This window comes from Mesoplodon densirostris, chromosome 15 (genome assembly GCF_025265405.1).
Source record: "Mesoplodon densirostris isolate mMesDen1 chromosome 15, mMesDen1 primary haplotype, whole genome shotgun sequence".
NCBI classification, from domain to species: domain Eukaryota; kingdom Metazoa; phylum Chordata; class Mammalia; order Artiodactyla; family Ziphiidae; genus Mesoplodon; species Mesoplodon densirostris.
In genome coordinates this window covers 16,368,811-16,385,475 of record NC_082675.1, presented here as the reverse complement: position 1 = coordinate 16,385,475, position 16,665 = coordinate 16,368,811, and the positions used below count along the sequence as shown (strand labels likewise).

General features: G+C 42.1%; 1 protein-coding gene and 1 pseudogene across 5 annotated transcripts in view; one reads left to right on the top strand and one right to left on the bottom strand.

The window, feature by feature from the left end:
• The window catches only part of MAPKAPK5 (MAPK activated protein kinase 5), a 77,052-nt gene extending 60,796 nt beyond the window's left edge, over window positions 1-16,256 (top strand). For 4 of the 5 annotated variants that reach the window (XM_060118241.1, XM_060118243.1, XM_060118240.1 and 1 more), the window contains 7 exons: window positions 4,925-5,005; window positions 7,483-7,670; window positions 9,576-9,696; window positions 12,221-12,351; window positions 12,616-12,737; window positions 14,099-14,203; window positions 16,064-16,256. In XM_060118241.1, the coding sequence (XP_059974224.1) occupies window positions 4,925-5,005; window positions 7,483-7,670; window positions 9,576-9,696; window positions 12,221-12,351; window positions 12,616-12,737; window positions 14,099-14,203; window positions 16,064-16,158 (843 nt within the window). In that variant the 3' untranslated portion in view covers window positions 16,159-16,256. The remainder of the gene's footprint in view (window positions 1-4,924; window positions 5,006-7,482; window positions 7,671-9,575; window positions 9,697-12,220; window positions 12,352-12,615; window positions 12,738-14,098; window positions 14,204-16,063) is intronic. The other variant, XM_060118244.1, reaches the window with a different exon arrangement.
• Window positions 4,113-4,645, bottom strand: LOC132503199 (small ribosomal subunit protein uS5-like; annotated as a pseudogene).
• Window positions 16,257-16,665: the final 409 nt, after the last annotated feature.

Sequence of the window (16,665 nt, the reverse complement as noted above, 5' to 3'; positions counted from 1 at the left end):
TGGCCAGCATGTCATTTATATATGTGTGTGTGTGTGTGTGTGTGTGTGTGTGTGTGTGTGTGTATACATATATATACATATATATATAGCTGGTGCTTATTCTTTTCGAGATTTGTTTTATATAAGAAGCCCTCTTTTAAACAATTTTTTTGAGATGTAATTGATACATGATAAACTATACATATTTAACTTGCACAACTTATAAGTTTTGACATACACACACACACTCATTAAACCATCACCACAGTCAAGGTAGTGAACATATTTGTCACCCCCCAAAATTTTATTGTGCCCCTTGATAATCCTTCCTTGCCTCTCTATTTTTTCCTTCATTGCCAGGCAGCAGTTGATCTGCTTTCTGTCATTATAGATTAGTTTGCATTTTCTGTAGATTTATATATAAAGTAGCACATCGTGTGGTATTTTCTTTTGGGGGGGTTTTCTTTCACTCAGCAAAATTATGTTTAAGATTTATCCATGTTATTGCATGTATCAATAGTTCTTTCATTTTTACTGCTGAGAAGTATTCCACTATGTGGATATACCATGGTTTGTTTATCCACTCATCTATTGATGGACATCTGGGTTGTTTTCAATTTTTGGCTGTTAAAAATAAACATGTTATAAACATTTCTGCACAAGTTTTTGGATGGACATTTATTTCCTTTTCTCTTTGGTAAATACATAGAGTGGAATGGCTAGATCATGTGGTAGATGTATTTAACTTATTTAGAAACTGCCAAATTGTTTTCCAAAGTGGTGTTCAATTTTACATTCCCATCAGCAGTGTATGAAAGTTTCAGGTCCTCCACATTCTTACTAGCATTTGGTATGGACAGTCTTTTTATTTTCTATTTATTTATGTATTTTTAAAAAATATTTATTTATTTGGTTGCGCTGGGTCTTAGTTGCGGCAGGTAGGCTTCTTAGTTGTGGCTCATGGGCTCCTTAGTTGAGGCTCGCCAGCTCCTTAGTTGTGGCACGTGGGTTCCTTAGTTGAGGCAGGCAGGCTCCTTAGTTGTGGCTCGAGGTCTCCTTAGTTGCGGCTTGCTTGCTCTTTAGTTGCAGTACATGGGCTCCTTAGTTGCAGCATTCATGTGGGATCTAGTTCCCTAACCAGGGATCAAACCCAGGCCCCCTGCATTGGGAGCATGGAGCCTTAACCACTGTGCCACCAGGGAAGTCCCCTGGACAGTCTTTTTAATTTTAGCCATTTTAGTGACTATGTAGCAGTATTTCATTGTGGTTTCAATTTGCATTTCCCTAATAACTAATGATGTTGAGCATCCATGGTGCTTCTTTGCTGTCTGTATATTTTCTTTGGTGAAGTATCGGATCAGATCTTTTCACCATATTTTAAATTGGATTGTTTATTTTCTTACTGCTGAATTTTAGAGTTTTTAAATATATTTTGGATATAAGTCATTTATCAGATATATGCTTTGGAAAGATTTTCTTCCAGTCTGTCACTTATCTTTTCATTCTCTTAACAGTGTCTTTTTTTTTCTTTTTTTTTTTTTTAATTGAAGCATAGTTGATTTACGGTGTTTCAGGTGTACAGCAAAGTGATTCACTTACACACAAGCACACACACACGTATATATACTTTTTCAGATTCTTTTCCATTATAGGTTATTTCAAGACATTGAATATAGTTCCCTGTGCTATACAATAGGTCCTTGTTGTTTATCTACTTTATATATAGTAGTGGGTATCTGTTAATCACAAATTCCCAATTTATCCCTCCCCCACTTTCCCCTTTGATAACCATAAGTTTGTTTTCTAAGTCTGAGTCTATTTCTGTTTTGTGAATGAGTTCATTTGTATCACTTTTTTAGATTCCACATATAAGTGATATCACATGATATTTGTCTTTCTCTGTCTGACTTACTTCACTTAGTATGATAATCTCTAGGTCCATCCGTGTTGCTGCAAATGGCATTACTTCATTCTTTTTTATGGCTGAGTAATATTCCAGTGTGTGTGTGTGTGTGTGTGTGTGTGTGTGTGTGTGTGTGTGTGTGTATCACATCGTCTTTATCCATTCTTCTATCGATGGACATTTAAGTTGTTTCCATGTCTTGCCTATTGTAAATAGTGCTATTGTGAACATTGGGTGGCATATATCTTTTCAAATTAGTGTTTTCATCTTTTCCGGATATACGCCCAGGAGTGGGATCACTGGATCATATGGTAACTCTATTTTTAGTTTTTTAAGGAGCCTACATACTATTTTCCATAGTGGCTGCACCAATTTACATTCCCACCAACAGTGTAGGAGGGTTCCCTTTGCTCCACACCCTCTCCAGCATTTATTATTTGTAGATTTTAAAAAAATATTTATTTATTTGGTTGTGCTGGGTCTTAGTTGCAGCACGTGGGCTCCTTAGTTGCAGCTCACCAGCTCCTTAGTTGCAGCTTGCAGACTCCTTAGTTGCGGCACTTGGGCTTTTTAGTTGCAGCAGGTGGGCTCCTTAGTTGTGGCATATGAACTCTTAGTTGCGGCATGCAAATGGGATCTAGTTCCCTGAGCAGAGATCGAACCTGGGCCCCCTGCATTGGGAGCATGGAATCTTAACCACAGTGCCACCAGGGAAGTCCCTATTTGTAGACTTTTTTTTTTTTTTTTTGCTGTACGCAGGCCTCCCACTGCTGCGGCCTCTCCCACTGTGGAGCACAGGCTCCGGATGTGCAGGACCAGTGGCCATGGCTCACGGGCCCAGCCGCTCTGCAGCACGTGGGATCCTCCCGAACCAGGGCAGGAACTTGCGCCCCCTGCGTCAGCAGGCGGACCCCCAACTATTTGTAGACTTTTTGATGATGGCCATCCTGACTGGTGTGAGGTGGTAACAACATCTTCTGAAGAGCGAAAGATTTTAATTTTGGTGTGAAGGCCAATTTGTTAATTAAAAAAAAATTTTATGGACTCTGCTTTTGGTTTTTTATCCAAGAAATCTGTCTAACTCAAGATCACAAGATTTTCTGCTACAAGTTTTATAATTTTAGGCTTTACATTTAGGTCTGTGATCCATTTTGAGTTAATTTTTGTATAATGTGTTAGGTATGGATCCAAGTTCATTTTTTAGCATTTGGATATCTAGTTGTTGTAGTACCATTTGTTGAAAAGCTATCTTTTCTCTGCTGCATTGCTTCTGAGCCTTTGTCAAAAATCAGTTGAATGTATATGTGTGGGTTTATTTTTGGATTTTCCACTCTGTTCCATTGATCTTTTTGTCTGTCTTTACACTAATACCATACTGTTTTGATTATTGACACTTTTTAATAACTTTTGAGATAAGGTAGTTTTAGCCCTCCAACTTTGTTCTTCTTTTTCATAGTTGTTTTGGCTATTCCAATTTCTTTGCATTTCCATATGAACTTCAGAATTGGCTGTTTACTTCTACAAAAATGCATGCTGGGATTTTGACTAGGGTTGTTTTAAACGTATAGTTCAGTATGGGAGCACTGACATCATAACAATATTGAGCCCTCTGACCCATAAGCCAGCTGTATTATTCCATTTATTTTTGTCTTTGGTTTTGCTCAGCAATATTTGTATAGTTTTCATGTACAGGTCTTTGACATATCTTTTTAGATTTATTCTTTTTTTTTTTTTTTTGCCGTACGCAGGCCCCTCACTGTTGTGGCCTCTCCTGTTGCGGAGCACAGGCTCCGGACGCGCAGGCTCAGTGGCCATAGCTCACGGGCCCAGCCGCTCCGCGGCATGTGGGACCTTCCCGGACCCGGGCACGAACCCGTGTCCCCTGCATCGGCAGGCGGACTCTCAACCACTGCGCCACCAGGGAAGCCCTTTAGATTTATTCTTAATTTTTTTTTTTTTTTTTTTTTTTTTTTTTTGTGGTACGCGGGCCTCTCACTGTTGTGGCCTCTCCCGTTGCGGAGCACAGGCTCCGGACGCGCAGGCTCAGCGGCCATGGCTCACGGGCCTAGCCGCTCTGCGGCATGTGCGATCTTCCCAGACCGGGGTACGAACCCATGTCCCCTGCATCGGCAGGCGGACTCTCAACCACTGCGCCACCAGGGAAGCCCAGTTCTTAATTTTTTATGCTCTCATAAGTGGTATTTTCTTTTTCAGGTTTAATTAATTCACTTTATTCTTGTGTGAAAACACGAGCCTTGTGCAACACAAGATGGTCAATGAATTGCTGATAGGGAGCCTTGGTGAGCACAGTCCCCTTCGAGAGGTCAGGTGTAAGATAGCTCTAGGTCTTAGAGGTGGCATCGAAGGTGGCCTTGATAAAGTTGCCCAAGGAGGCAGTGCAGCTGCTGACCAAGGTGTAACAGTTTTCAGTACCTGCTGTCAGCAGCAGCTTTGTGGCCACGAAGGCCAAGACAATAGCAGTGGATCTGGGTGCAAGGATGAAGCATACCAGCAGAGAGCTACAGTATCCTGTCACCTTCAAGGAACTGTATGGGGTTTGCCAATCTTGTGTTCCCAGGAGTCCCATTACCCATGACAGCGGAGAGGTTGGCCAGGAGGATGGCCCTGTGGAGGGCAGTGGTTACCTCCTTGGAGCACTTAACACCCAGACCCACGTGACTATTACAGTCCCTCATGGCAACAAATACCTCGAACCTGAACTGCTGGCCAGCACCATTCTGCTTTCAGTGCTTTCAAAGGCATAAGGGACTCCCCTAGGAAAAAGTAACCTCAGATCGAGAGGAAGAAGAGAGAAATCTCCTTCAGGGATTTAATCTTCATGTCCTTGACCTAGGCAAACACTGATAAATTGCTGATTGCAAGAGAGAAAAAGGTTTTTGAAAGTATTTATGTAGAGTTTTTTCAGTTGTTGATTATTGACTGCCAGTGACTACCCTCTTCAGCCTTCCAGCAGTCTGTCTCAAGCTGCAGGTTGCTGGTGTGACTTTCAGTAAACTGTCCCCTTTGGTATAACTCTGACAGGTACTGGAGGCACAGAGAAGGCATCAGAAGGAGAAATCTGGCATCATACCTACCTCGCCAACACCCTACACTTATAACAAGGTAGGAGAGGAGATACTAATCTTTACCCCTTGGGTGTAGCCCCTCTTCTCCTATGAGGTGTTTGTGGCCCTCTGGGAAGGTGGCAAATTCCATTCGTATCCCTTAATATTGCTGCCCAAGAGGCTGAAAGCAGCCACATATGCAGAAGAGTGGGATTCAAGTATTTGTCTGACGAAATAAGATTCATACCAGTTTAGGTTTTGCAGCAGGAACCAAAGGCTATGGTCACCTGGAGGTTATTTATTTGGCTAGCTGTACAGTCCACTGATCACATTTAAAAGATATGTTTGTCTTGCTTTGCTGAGGTGGAGTCCATTTCAGAGAATATTATTTGTCCATTTATGGTGCCATTCTTTCTAACCCCATAAAATACCCAACTTAGGACAGTGTCTAGTACACATAGCAAGTGCTTCCAAGTGTTACCTGGTACTTCACAGTTCTTAATCGGTAGCCTACACATCAAGCTTCTCTGTTCTAAAGTATGAGAGGTTTAGGGCCTCTTGAAACAGGTCCTAGAAGTCCTAGAGTCACTGAGTAGGTCAGAAAAAAATGATGCTGCTTGGGGTCTCCAGGTGATATAGATGGTAGAGAGGGAGCTGAGGATGGTAGAAAGGCAGGCCAGCTCTTCCTGGTCCCACACCTTTAGAGGGCCCCACATATTCCTGATGCATGTGCGTGCACACATGCAGGCATACATATCGAAGAACACACAGGCTTCTGTGGCACTCAGGACCCTGCACTTGCATTGGCACTGGCACAGCATGACCATAACTCTAAACAACTACTTTCATGATTAACACTGTTCAGTCCCCAAGTAAGAACTGCTCCACACCGTCTTGATCTACTTGCAAAACTGTAGGCAGCTGTGCCCTTACATAGTGAAGGTTGGAAGTGAGGGCTGTGCTGATTATAGTCAGTCAGAAACCGCTTTCCTGCTTTCCAATGCAGGCAGGAATTGAGTGGTAGAAGCACTTAGCTAACAGAGATATTAATTTACTTGATACAGTCTTCTCATCATGAATACAATGGATTCTTGTGTGATACATTATTTCCCAGTACTATTTTTTCTCCTCTTCCTGTTCCATTTTGTGAATCTAGTGGTGTTTGTGAATTAGCATGGCATTCATAAAATTTACACTCCACAGATGAGTAATATATTGAAATAAGTTCATATTACTTTTGAATCTGTATATATGTTGGTCTAGTTATAATCTTTATATTGGCAACTAAGTGAACACTGACTGCTACATTTGCAAATAATTTTTTAAATAAAAATAATGTAAAAAGATGTACTTAAATTTTCAAAAGTTAAATAAATACATCAATCTTAATTAAAAAGAAAAAGAAAAAGAGGCGGTCGGCCAGGTGCCTTGCTGTGACTCCACCACCATTCAGCTGTATGGTGTTGGTTGGTGCACTTAGTTTTACTCTTGACAGATGACCTTAGAGATAACAAGATCTCCGTAGTATCAGTTTCCTCATGTGAACTATTTTTTAAGAGTTCTCTTCACCTCTATAATTTTATAAGTATGTTCTACAGCATGGGTCATGTCATCTATAAATGTCTACTAGTATGATGCCAAGACATGGCTGAGAGTACCTGAGACACCCCATTTTCCAGGCTTCACTCAGAGCAGCGCACAGCTGTGGTGTGAGGAGCGTGTGGGCCACAGTGGCAGGTTCCCTGGGCTGCCTTTCTCAGCTGGACACTGCTTTTGTCCTGCAATTCAGGAGGGGCTTGGGTTGAAGCCTCTGAGGACCAGTTTCTGAGGCAGGTAGAGCCACATTTAATTAAAATAGGAGTCCTTTATTAATAAGCATGCTGTGACTACAGGCCATGAAATCACCTTAATATCTACAGACATGGTAGTTAGTGGCAGTTTTGTTTCGTTCAGAATATCTTCCCCAAGAATGGTCTTGCAAATGGGCACAGTGAGTCCTTCATGGCCAAAGGATTGCTTTTAGCCTCCTGTTTTTCCCTCCAGTGCTTATCCCTAATCTTTGTCAGACTGCTTTGGGCCTTTACAAAATGACTTGTGCTGTTTTATAGAGTCAGCCCACCTGTGTCCTAGCTGCTTTGTTCCTGCACCCTCAGCCCTGCCCAGGTGGACAGAGTAAATGTTTCACAACCAGCTGGCTTATATCTATCACTTGTCTGGCTGGGGACAAAGTATCCTACATCTGTACCCAATAATCAGATAGCAGCTTGGGCCTAAGCAGTGAGAATAAAAGTGACTATTTTACCCCAGACTGGCCTTGTATATATGGTGTGCACATGTGTAGTGTTGGTAGCACGTAACAAATAAGGAGAGAATGGTTAATTCTCTTAAGACTTCCTGAAGCTTTTACAGTCTCTGTGAAGTGATTCTCGGAGATATCAGCCTGTGTATATCAGGGGCTGTTTCTGGGTCAGTCCTAGGGACTTTATTTTAGAGCTGTGCCTCTGCTGTGAGTGACCATGTTCTTTTTGCTTTCAGAGCTGTGACTTGTGGTCCCTAGGGGTGATTATCTACGTGATGTTGTGCGGATACCCTCCTTTTTACTCCAGACACCACAGCCGGACTATCCCAAAGGATATGCGGAGAAAGATCATGACAGGCAGTTTTGAGTTCCCAGAGGAAGAGTGGAGCCAGATCTCAGAGATGGCCAAAGATGTTGTGAGGAAGTGAGTCCCCAGGCCACTGCGGGGGGAGGCCAGGGAGGCCTTAAAAGTGGTGGAACACAAAGGAATGTTGGGAAAAGGAAAGTCATTTGTTTCCCAGGCATGCTCCTTCTCATTTTAGCATCACAGAAAATTTTCCCTGGAGCCTGAGATGAGAGTTCTCACTGTCCACACCTTGGTGAAATGGGAGCTTTGCTCCCTCCTTTTGCACTCCTAGAATTTGTCCTTAGGGTTGAATCCAGGTCCCTTGGTAGCCATTGTATCTGTGAGCATTAATTTAGGACCTTAAATAGTAACTCCCCTGGTGTACCCTTCCTGCACGGAGGCCGGTCATTTGGGACAGGCATGATTCCAGGAACTGAACTGGGGTGCTAAAATGACGATGATGCTTTTGGCTTTTCATTCCTTAGCTGCTGTGGGAGTGTGTGATTGGTTGTGCAGGACTTGGACCCCACCTCCTGCGCTTCCTACTGCTAGTTGGTTGCTCTGGTGTATATTAAGATGGAAAGATTTAGAAGAATTAGGGCTAGTGTAATGGATGACGGAGACTTGACATTCAGAGTCCTTTGGAGAAATTAGCTAGAGCACTAAGAAAGAAGTCAGACCTAAATATGAGGTGTCTTTGCTTTTTCTACCCACCTGTGTCAGAGGCTTAGCTGACTGGGACTTGGACGCTGTTCTGGTATTCCTACTGCTTGTTCGTCACTGAGTAATTTGTCCTCTTTTGGTTTCAGTTTCTTCATCTGTAATGCGATAAAGATAAGCATTAAAGGGGCAGTATCTGGGAACTGTCTCCTAATAGTACAGCTGTTTCTCTTTGGAGATTACTCTCTTTCAGAAGTGAGCTTGTTCTGTTGGTTAGGTGTTTATGTATTCAAAAAGGGACTAGTTTCTAAAATATACAAGTGAAAGTTTTTTAGGAGGGTGGAGGCAATGTTTAAATCATCGTTTGTCTTCCTATGCTCTTTCCCTGCTGTATTCTCAGTTACTTAACCAAAATATCAGTATCCTCTAATTGGTTCTTTGCAGTTCTGTAGAATATATTTCCTGTCCCTAGAGCAACACTGATTATCTTCTTTCAGCATTGAGATTCTTTTCTAAATAATCCTTTCATTAGAATCTGAAGCTGTTTGTTCACAATGATCCAGAATGTTACAGAGAACATGAAAGAGCAAGTAGGCATGTTGTCCTGACTCTGATGTTTGGAATGGGAGGCTATGTATTTGGAAGAAGGTGCTGTAAGGGGCCCAGGGAATATGCTGGGGTGAGCTAGGAATTGCATCAGGATAAATGTACAAGATGTAAAGAACTATGGTCAAAAAGCCGATGGTACAGAACAGTACATTAGGCTTAGAAGGAAATGCCATCCCCTTCTCAGAGATTAGATTTTTAGCTTTTGAATGTCTTTGGAATAAAGGGTTCATGTCCTGCCAAATGGTGACATCTAAGAGTTTTATCACAAGTAGCAACCTGGATTTTCAGAACTGTATGACCCCTCGACTAATTTTACAGTCACTGTTAGCCAAAAGAGCACTTTGAGTCCCTTTTGGAAATTATAGCCCACTGTCCTAGAAACATTAGTCTGGGGATTCAGTGTCTCAGGAACTGTAAGCCATATGTAAGATTACTTTACTGAACCTAGAACTCAGTCTGAGGTATCACTGGACTAAGCCTTTTCCTACCATTCTTATCTCAATTTATTTAGTATAGAAAGAACTGCTTAAGGACAGAGTGCCCTCACAACTAACGGTTAGGGATGAGAGCCCCACCTCTGTCCTGCAAATAGAAAGCCTAAGCTTGTAAGAGTTGGTGGAAAGTCAGAAGTTGGAGCTGGTTAGAGCCAGACCCAGGAACTTCCCGGCCTCTGGAAGCAACTGCATGGCAGCCCTGTTGGCCTTTTCTCCACAGGCTCTTGAAGGTCAAACCAGAGGAAAGACTTACCATCGAGGGAGTGTTGGATCACCCCTGGCTCAACTCAACTGAGGCCCTGGATAATGTGCTACCCTCTGCTCAACTGATGATGGATAAGGTTTTGAATGATGCTTATTTTGTTGGCTGAAAAGGCTGTGTTGGGAAGGACTGCTGAGGCTTGACTCAATGAGGGGCTAAAGGCAAAACAATGCAGAGCACACAGTCTTTCCCAGAGAAACATCTCTGGTCTTCCAAAGATCAGGATTGGAAATAAAGAGATTATTTCCATAAAAGACCAGATCAAGGCCTGGTAAATACACTAAGGGAACACTCAAGGGACTATCCTCCATATTTGTGCTATGGGGTTGGGGGCACAGAGCAGTATCAGACACCGTTCTTTTGCCCAAGGAGTTCAAACAAGACTGGTTGGAAAGACCAATGAACAGAAAACAAAGAAGGAACATTTTCAGACATCAGAGCTTTTTGCATGCTAAATTTTCTGTGAATGCTATGGAAATTCAGAAAAAGAGAACATCTTTGAAGGGCTGTAATTAGGGAAGGGTTCCCAAAGAGAAGGCAAAAACCATCGCAATTATTTACTATTTTGTGGCATTTTTTAACCCCTTTACATGTTTAACCCCTTTACATGTAATGAAGCCTGACTTCATTGATGGGAAGTTAGTAAAATGGGTGTGGCAGGCCTGGCTTTGGAAGTAGACAGAGGGGTTTAAGTCTTAGTAGGACATAACTGAGAGGCTATCGTAGATTTTTAAGAAGACATTTGCCACAGGGAAGGTATTTAGGGATGGTTAGACTTGCAGACTCGCCAACCTAATACTTTTACAGTAATCGAGAAGCTGAGAAGCTGCTCTAGGAGCAGAGAAGTAGAGATGAATGAATAGGCTCAATATTTTTGAAGACAAATTTCTACAATTTTTGGTGACTGACTAGATATAAGGGGACAGTGGGTGGCATATCTGGTGACACCACTGACAGAGGGAAATCAGGAATGAGGCTGGTTTTGGGTGAAGGGAAGTCTCTTAGGTTTTAGATATTGTTTAAGGTGGTAGACGGATGTGTGGTGTGGAATCAGAGTGTGGCTGAGAGGGAAAGGCAGTGACACAGACTTGAGTGTTACTGACTGAGACGGGATGGAGTTGAAATATAAGCGAATAGGAAAAAAGAATGCTGAGACCTCCCTTAGTTTAGCTGGAGTATGAGAGAGAAAGGAGAGCTAGAAGGAACAGAGTTTTCTGCTATCTCTGATTTGTGTGCAGTTGTCTTCCTGGTTTAAATGTGCCCAGTAGTCCAGAAATGGTTTGTTTGGTCAGTCCAAAATACAAAAGGATTACTTGTACCCTCTGGTTGTCAGCAATTGAGTGTTACATTGTGGCTTTCCTCAAGATCCTGAAATGAAGAAATAAGATTGCCTTCTGGAGTTACTTTAAGATTAGTGTATAATGAAGCCAAGTATGGATATACATAATCTTCTTAATGAGGAAGAGTAGCTCTTGGGCCTGTAAGATGGAACTGCAATGTGACAGTGTATTCCCATTTTTAAAGAAATGATGTGGTCAAGATGCAGGCTTGTCAACTTTGGAAGTGTAGAAAAAACGTCCACATATACAAGTGTCCATCTAAGCTGTGCCTAAGAGATGGAGCCTGAGCTCACAACCTTGAGGTGTTCCCATCTTTTTGGTTGGGCTGTCATGGATAAGAAGGAAATAGATTCAAGGGTCTGGGGGCGTGTAGCCAGGGCCAGTTAGTATAGTTCTCTTAAATGAGTTCAAACTCTTCCTGATCTAATGGCATGCTTACCGAGCAACTATTTTTGTAAATTGTCAAATTTTGTTGTTGAAATTCAGACAACACAGAGGTATATAAAATAAAAAGCAAAAGTTCCCTTTCATTACCCTGCCTCAGTCTCACCCCTCAGAGGTGAGGTGACCTATGGCTTGATGTATTCTTCCTGATCTTTTTCTGGGGAGACACACACCAACTCAGTTTGTCTTCTTTTTTAAATACAGAAGTGGGATCGTCTCATTCTTATAAAGCTTTTTCTGATTATTTGCCTTCCCTTATTGGTCTGCCCATAGTGAGAGAACGTACTGGTCATAAAGACAGACTTGAAGAGTGCTAGACCTTATGACAGTTATTTCTCATTGTAAATTAATTGACTGGCTTATAGATCAGTTTGTGAGGGTCTACTATGCTCACCAGGTGAAATGCTTGGGGCTCTGAGCCATCAGGGCCAAGGTGACTGTCTACACCATGGGGGCAGTGAGTAAATGCCAGTCAGGGAGGCTTCTCAGGAGCAGCCTGCTAGCTTTTCCCCTGATGTACATGTATGACTCTCTTTACACTTGCCCTTGCCAATGACTATGAGCATGAGCCTTGTTAGTATTTCTTACTTGCGTTTCTGTCCGCCCACAGGGAAGAAGGGCTAGCTGTTGGCCTGGTAGTCCCTGGGCCCTGCTGATGCATGGGGAAGAGTCCTCTGCCTTTTCAAAATTTGTATACTGCCAGCCTAAGAATGAAATTGCCTTCTTAGTTCTTTGAGATTCTCCTTCCCACTGTCTTAGATTGGCTTTTTAGGTGCCCAGAAATGAATGTGAAAAACTGATGACAGTGTTTGCATTCAGGCGGTGGTTGCAGGAATCCAACAGGCCCATGCGGAACAGTTGGCCAACATGCGAATCCAGGACCTGAAAGTCAGCCTCAAACCCCTGCACTCTGTGAACAACCCCATTCTAAGGAAGAGGAAATTACTCGGGTAACTGAGCTTATTTCTTCAATTCTCCCTCATGGCTGGTGTGGTTGAGTACAGGGTTCTGAAAGGTCAGCCAGGGGTCTGCCCTTTTTTGACTCTTAAGAGGGTGGAAAAGATATGTTCTTTAAATAGCATCGGAAGTTGGAGGTACTCTGTAGTTAATGATTTATCTGAAAAATCTGTTCCTTATGTTTAGCGTTAACATCTGTTAAGAGTTGGGTTTTGGGGTCTCACCGTGTTTATTACCTCTCTCCCAAACTTCTAAAGCACCAAGCCAAAGGATGGTGTTTATATCCACGACCGTGAGAATGGAGCCGAGGATTCAAATGTTGCCTTGGAAAAGCTCCGAGATGTGATTGCTCAGTGTATTCTCCCCCAGGCTGGTAAAGGTCACACCATTTATGAATGCTCTGTGCGTGTCTGTGTGTGTGCACATGCACATGACTAAAGGAGTGGTTTAATTTGAAGTTGTCTGTTTCATCTTTGTGTTATAAGAAAATAAGTATATTATATAGTTTGTGCCCACTGAAAAGAATGGATGGTGGGAACTCAGAAATGTGAGGCTCTGGCCCACCTTTGGTTTCCTGTAAAATTTCTCGTTTCGGTTTAATTGCCAGTGTCAGACATAGCACGTAATTTTGTATTTTCCTAGTTTGTTAATGAGATTACAGGATAGAGGATGGAAAATGGAAAATGTGAACAGGGTCAGGACTAGGTTGGGAAGGTCAGGAAGGTTGGGAAACACCATATCCAGAGCCCTTAGAGTACAAGGCTGTCATTAACTTGTGAATAGAAAGAGACGATCTCCCAAGTTCAGAAGTGGCCCTGGCTGCTACTTGTATCATGGGCAGGGTGGGACTTAAACAGAAGGCCTTTCAAGTGAGAGCTCTCTTTCAGTATGTTCTCTTTCCACCTAATGGGGTATGATGGGCTTTTCTCAGCAGATGAATGAGATGCTTCAAGTAGTAGGCCAGGAAACTGCTGAGTTGACCAGTCTTCTAGATTCCTTGGGTTTTAAGGGAACTCACTAGTGTGCCTCAGGTAGCCTTCCAAAGTAAGAAATGAGCTTAGGAGAAAGAAGGTAGCCCACTCAGCCTTATTCTCCCTCCTGCTCATGGTCTCTTAAGTTAACCAGGTGCTTTTGCTCAGCAATAGTCTGACATCCTATGGGATGCCTATTTCCCATCCCCCAGTGCTAAGACTCTGGGGGCATCAGGGAATTTGTGTGAGGTGGTCAGAGCACGAAGAGTTGAGAAACCAGAAGCGGTCTACATCAGTGGTCCCCAAACTTTTTGGCACCAGGGACTGGTTTCGTGGAAGACCATTTTTCCATGGACCGGGGACGGGGGTCGGGGGGGGATGGTTTCAGGATGATTCAAGTGCATTACGTTTATTGTGTGCTTTATTTCTATTATTATTACACTGTAATATATAATGAAATAATTAGACAACTCACCATAATGCTGACAGGAGGCAGAGCTCAGGTGGTAATGTGAGCGATGGGGAGCGGCTGTAAATACAGATGAAGCTTCCCTCGCTTGGCCACCGCTCACCTCCTGCTGTGCGGCCCGGTGGTTGGGACCCCTGGGCTACATGTAATGTAGGGACTAGAAGTAATGATAGTCTGGTAAAGCTTGCACCTTTAATCATCACTTCTCAGTAAGTTGGACATCATGTCCTTCCATCTCTTGACACTAAAATCCCATGATGCCGCAGGAAAATGCAACTTCTTCTTCATCTTTATCAATAGGAGAGAATGAAGATGAAAAGCTGAATGAAGTAGTTCAGGAAGCTTGGAAGTATAACCGGGAATGCAAACTCCTAAGAGATACTCTGCAAAGCTTCAGCTGGAATGGTAGGAGCCTTAATTATGACTTTCCCCAGGAATGCAGAGAAGTAATTGTGTTTAGAATATGTAGGATCTCTGGGGGCTGAGCTGGGACTGTTTTCAGGTGAAGTAGGGCTGGCAAGTGAGTGGAATACTGTGGGACAGGGGCTTAGCCCTACAGTAACTGCCCAGGCGTATCTGGACATCTGGCCCTTTCGCTTGTTTTCCGGAGTTCAGATGAATTATGTGTCGCAGATTCATTGCTGCAGAGCCCCCGTCACATACCACTTGGGCAAAAAAACAGTCAGATCTCAGAACTCCTTCCAGATACTTGAGCTGTTCACTGGGTCATTAAGGAGCAGTGTACTCTGAAGGGGAGAAAGAGGGCAAAGTACCACAGAGTCCGCCCTGCTGATCTGCTTAGCTTAGAGAAGACCTGTTTCACTGAAGAGTAGAGAGTGCCAAATCTGCTGCTCTTTGAATTTTTTTCCCCACAGGCAAACAAGGTACAGGTGTATTTTTTGAGCTGCTTTTGTATTGTCTTTCTACTTTAGCCGACTAAACTAGACTTAAGGTCTAGGATGCTCAGGGAAGGAAGCAAACTCATTGCCTAGCTTGATTCTTGGACATAAGAAATCCAAAGTGCTAGCCTGGCCATTCCCATACTTGGAGGAGATTAGCTTCCCTAGGATTTTTTTTTTTTTAAGATTTTGAAATATCAGTACAGAAAAGTGATCACATTTGAGGTATGCACGTCCGATGAATTTTCACAGAGTGAACACTCCCATGTAACAAGCACCTAGAACACGTAGTGGAGCATGTGCCCTCTTTTAACTGCTACCGCCCTCCTCACAAGGGCAATTATGATCCCAGTTTCTAGCAGTATGTATTAGTTTTGCCTGGTTTTATATTTTATGTAAATGGAGTCAGAGAAGTCTGTGTTCTTTTGTGTCTGGCTTCTTTTAGTCAAGATTATATTTGTGAGATTCAACCATATTGTTGTGTGTAGCAGCAATTCATTCTCATATATATGTATGTAAATATATATATATTCTCTCTATATATATTTTTCTCCATATATATACACATATATATTTTTTGTATTTATATTTACCCATTCTGCTGTTGAACGGACATATGGGTTGTTTCCAGGTTTTGGTAATTAAGGAAAGCACTGCTATAAACACTCTTGTGTACATCTTTTATGAATATTTTAATGAACTCATTTCTCTTATGTATCTAGGATTGGAGTTGCTGGTTCATGGGGATATTCATCTGTTTGGCTTCAGTAGATACTGCCACCAGTTTTCCAAAGTGGTTGTACCAATTTACACTTCCACTAGCAGTGTTTGAGGGTTCTAGTTATTCTATATCCACACCAACACTTGCTATTATCTTTTTCATTTTAGTCATTCTGATTAATAAGTACTACTGGTATTGCGTGTCGTTTTACTTTGCCTTTCCCTGATGACTATGAGCTTAAGCACGTTTTAATGTTTATTGGCCATTTAGATTTTGTTAAGTGCCTATTCTTTTGCCCATTTTTCTATTGAGTTTTATCTCTCTTATAGATGTGTAGGAGTTCTTTATATAGTTTGGATATGAGTTCTGTTGTAGACATACATATCACAAAGGACTTCTCCCTCTTTGTCGTTTCTCGCTGTGCTGTTGCACTGAACATTGGATTTTTACGGCCAGGTTAATAAGCTGCTCAGTTCTACTTGAAAAATGGGGGAGTTGAACTGCTTTTGATCAGTGTTGGTGATGGTTCCTCCATGGTGAGGGTGAATTTGACACTGGTGAGATGTACCTTATTGGGTCCCTGTCAAGAATCTTATCACCTCCCAAACAGTTTGGAGACTGACCTTTTTCTTTTTTGGGTTTCAGGTCGTGGATTCACAGATAAAGTAGATCGACTAAAACTGGCAGAAATTGTGAAGCAAGTGATAGAAGAGCAAACCACATCCCACGAATCCCAATAATGACAGCTTCAGACTTTGTTTTTTAACAAGTTGAAAATTTATTCATTAATGTATAAAGTAATTTGTATGTAAATTAATAAATCATAATTTCATTTCCACATTGCTTAAAGATACTGTATAAATTTAGATACAGGATTTACTAATAGTATAGTTCATTTGTTTTTAAGAAAAGCTCAGTTCCTAATATATTACTTTAGGATTGTTTAGTCATATGTGGTAAAGCTGACAGATGGTATTGTCAAGCAAGATTGTTTTATTTGTAATAAAGTATACAAAAACCATTTGCCAGTGGTAGGCAAAGGACCAACTATACTGACCTTTCTGCTTAGTAAACAGCTGAATCAAGTACTGTGGAATCTGGTTTCAATTGCCCTGTGTACTTACTTTCTGCACTATCAGTAGATTAGCTCTGGTGCCAAGAAATTTTTGTGGCTCCATGTTGCAGACTGCCTGTTACAGGGTGCCACCGCCCACGATGGAAGAGACAGGGAGTTGAGCCCTCATTTC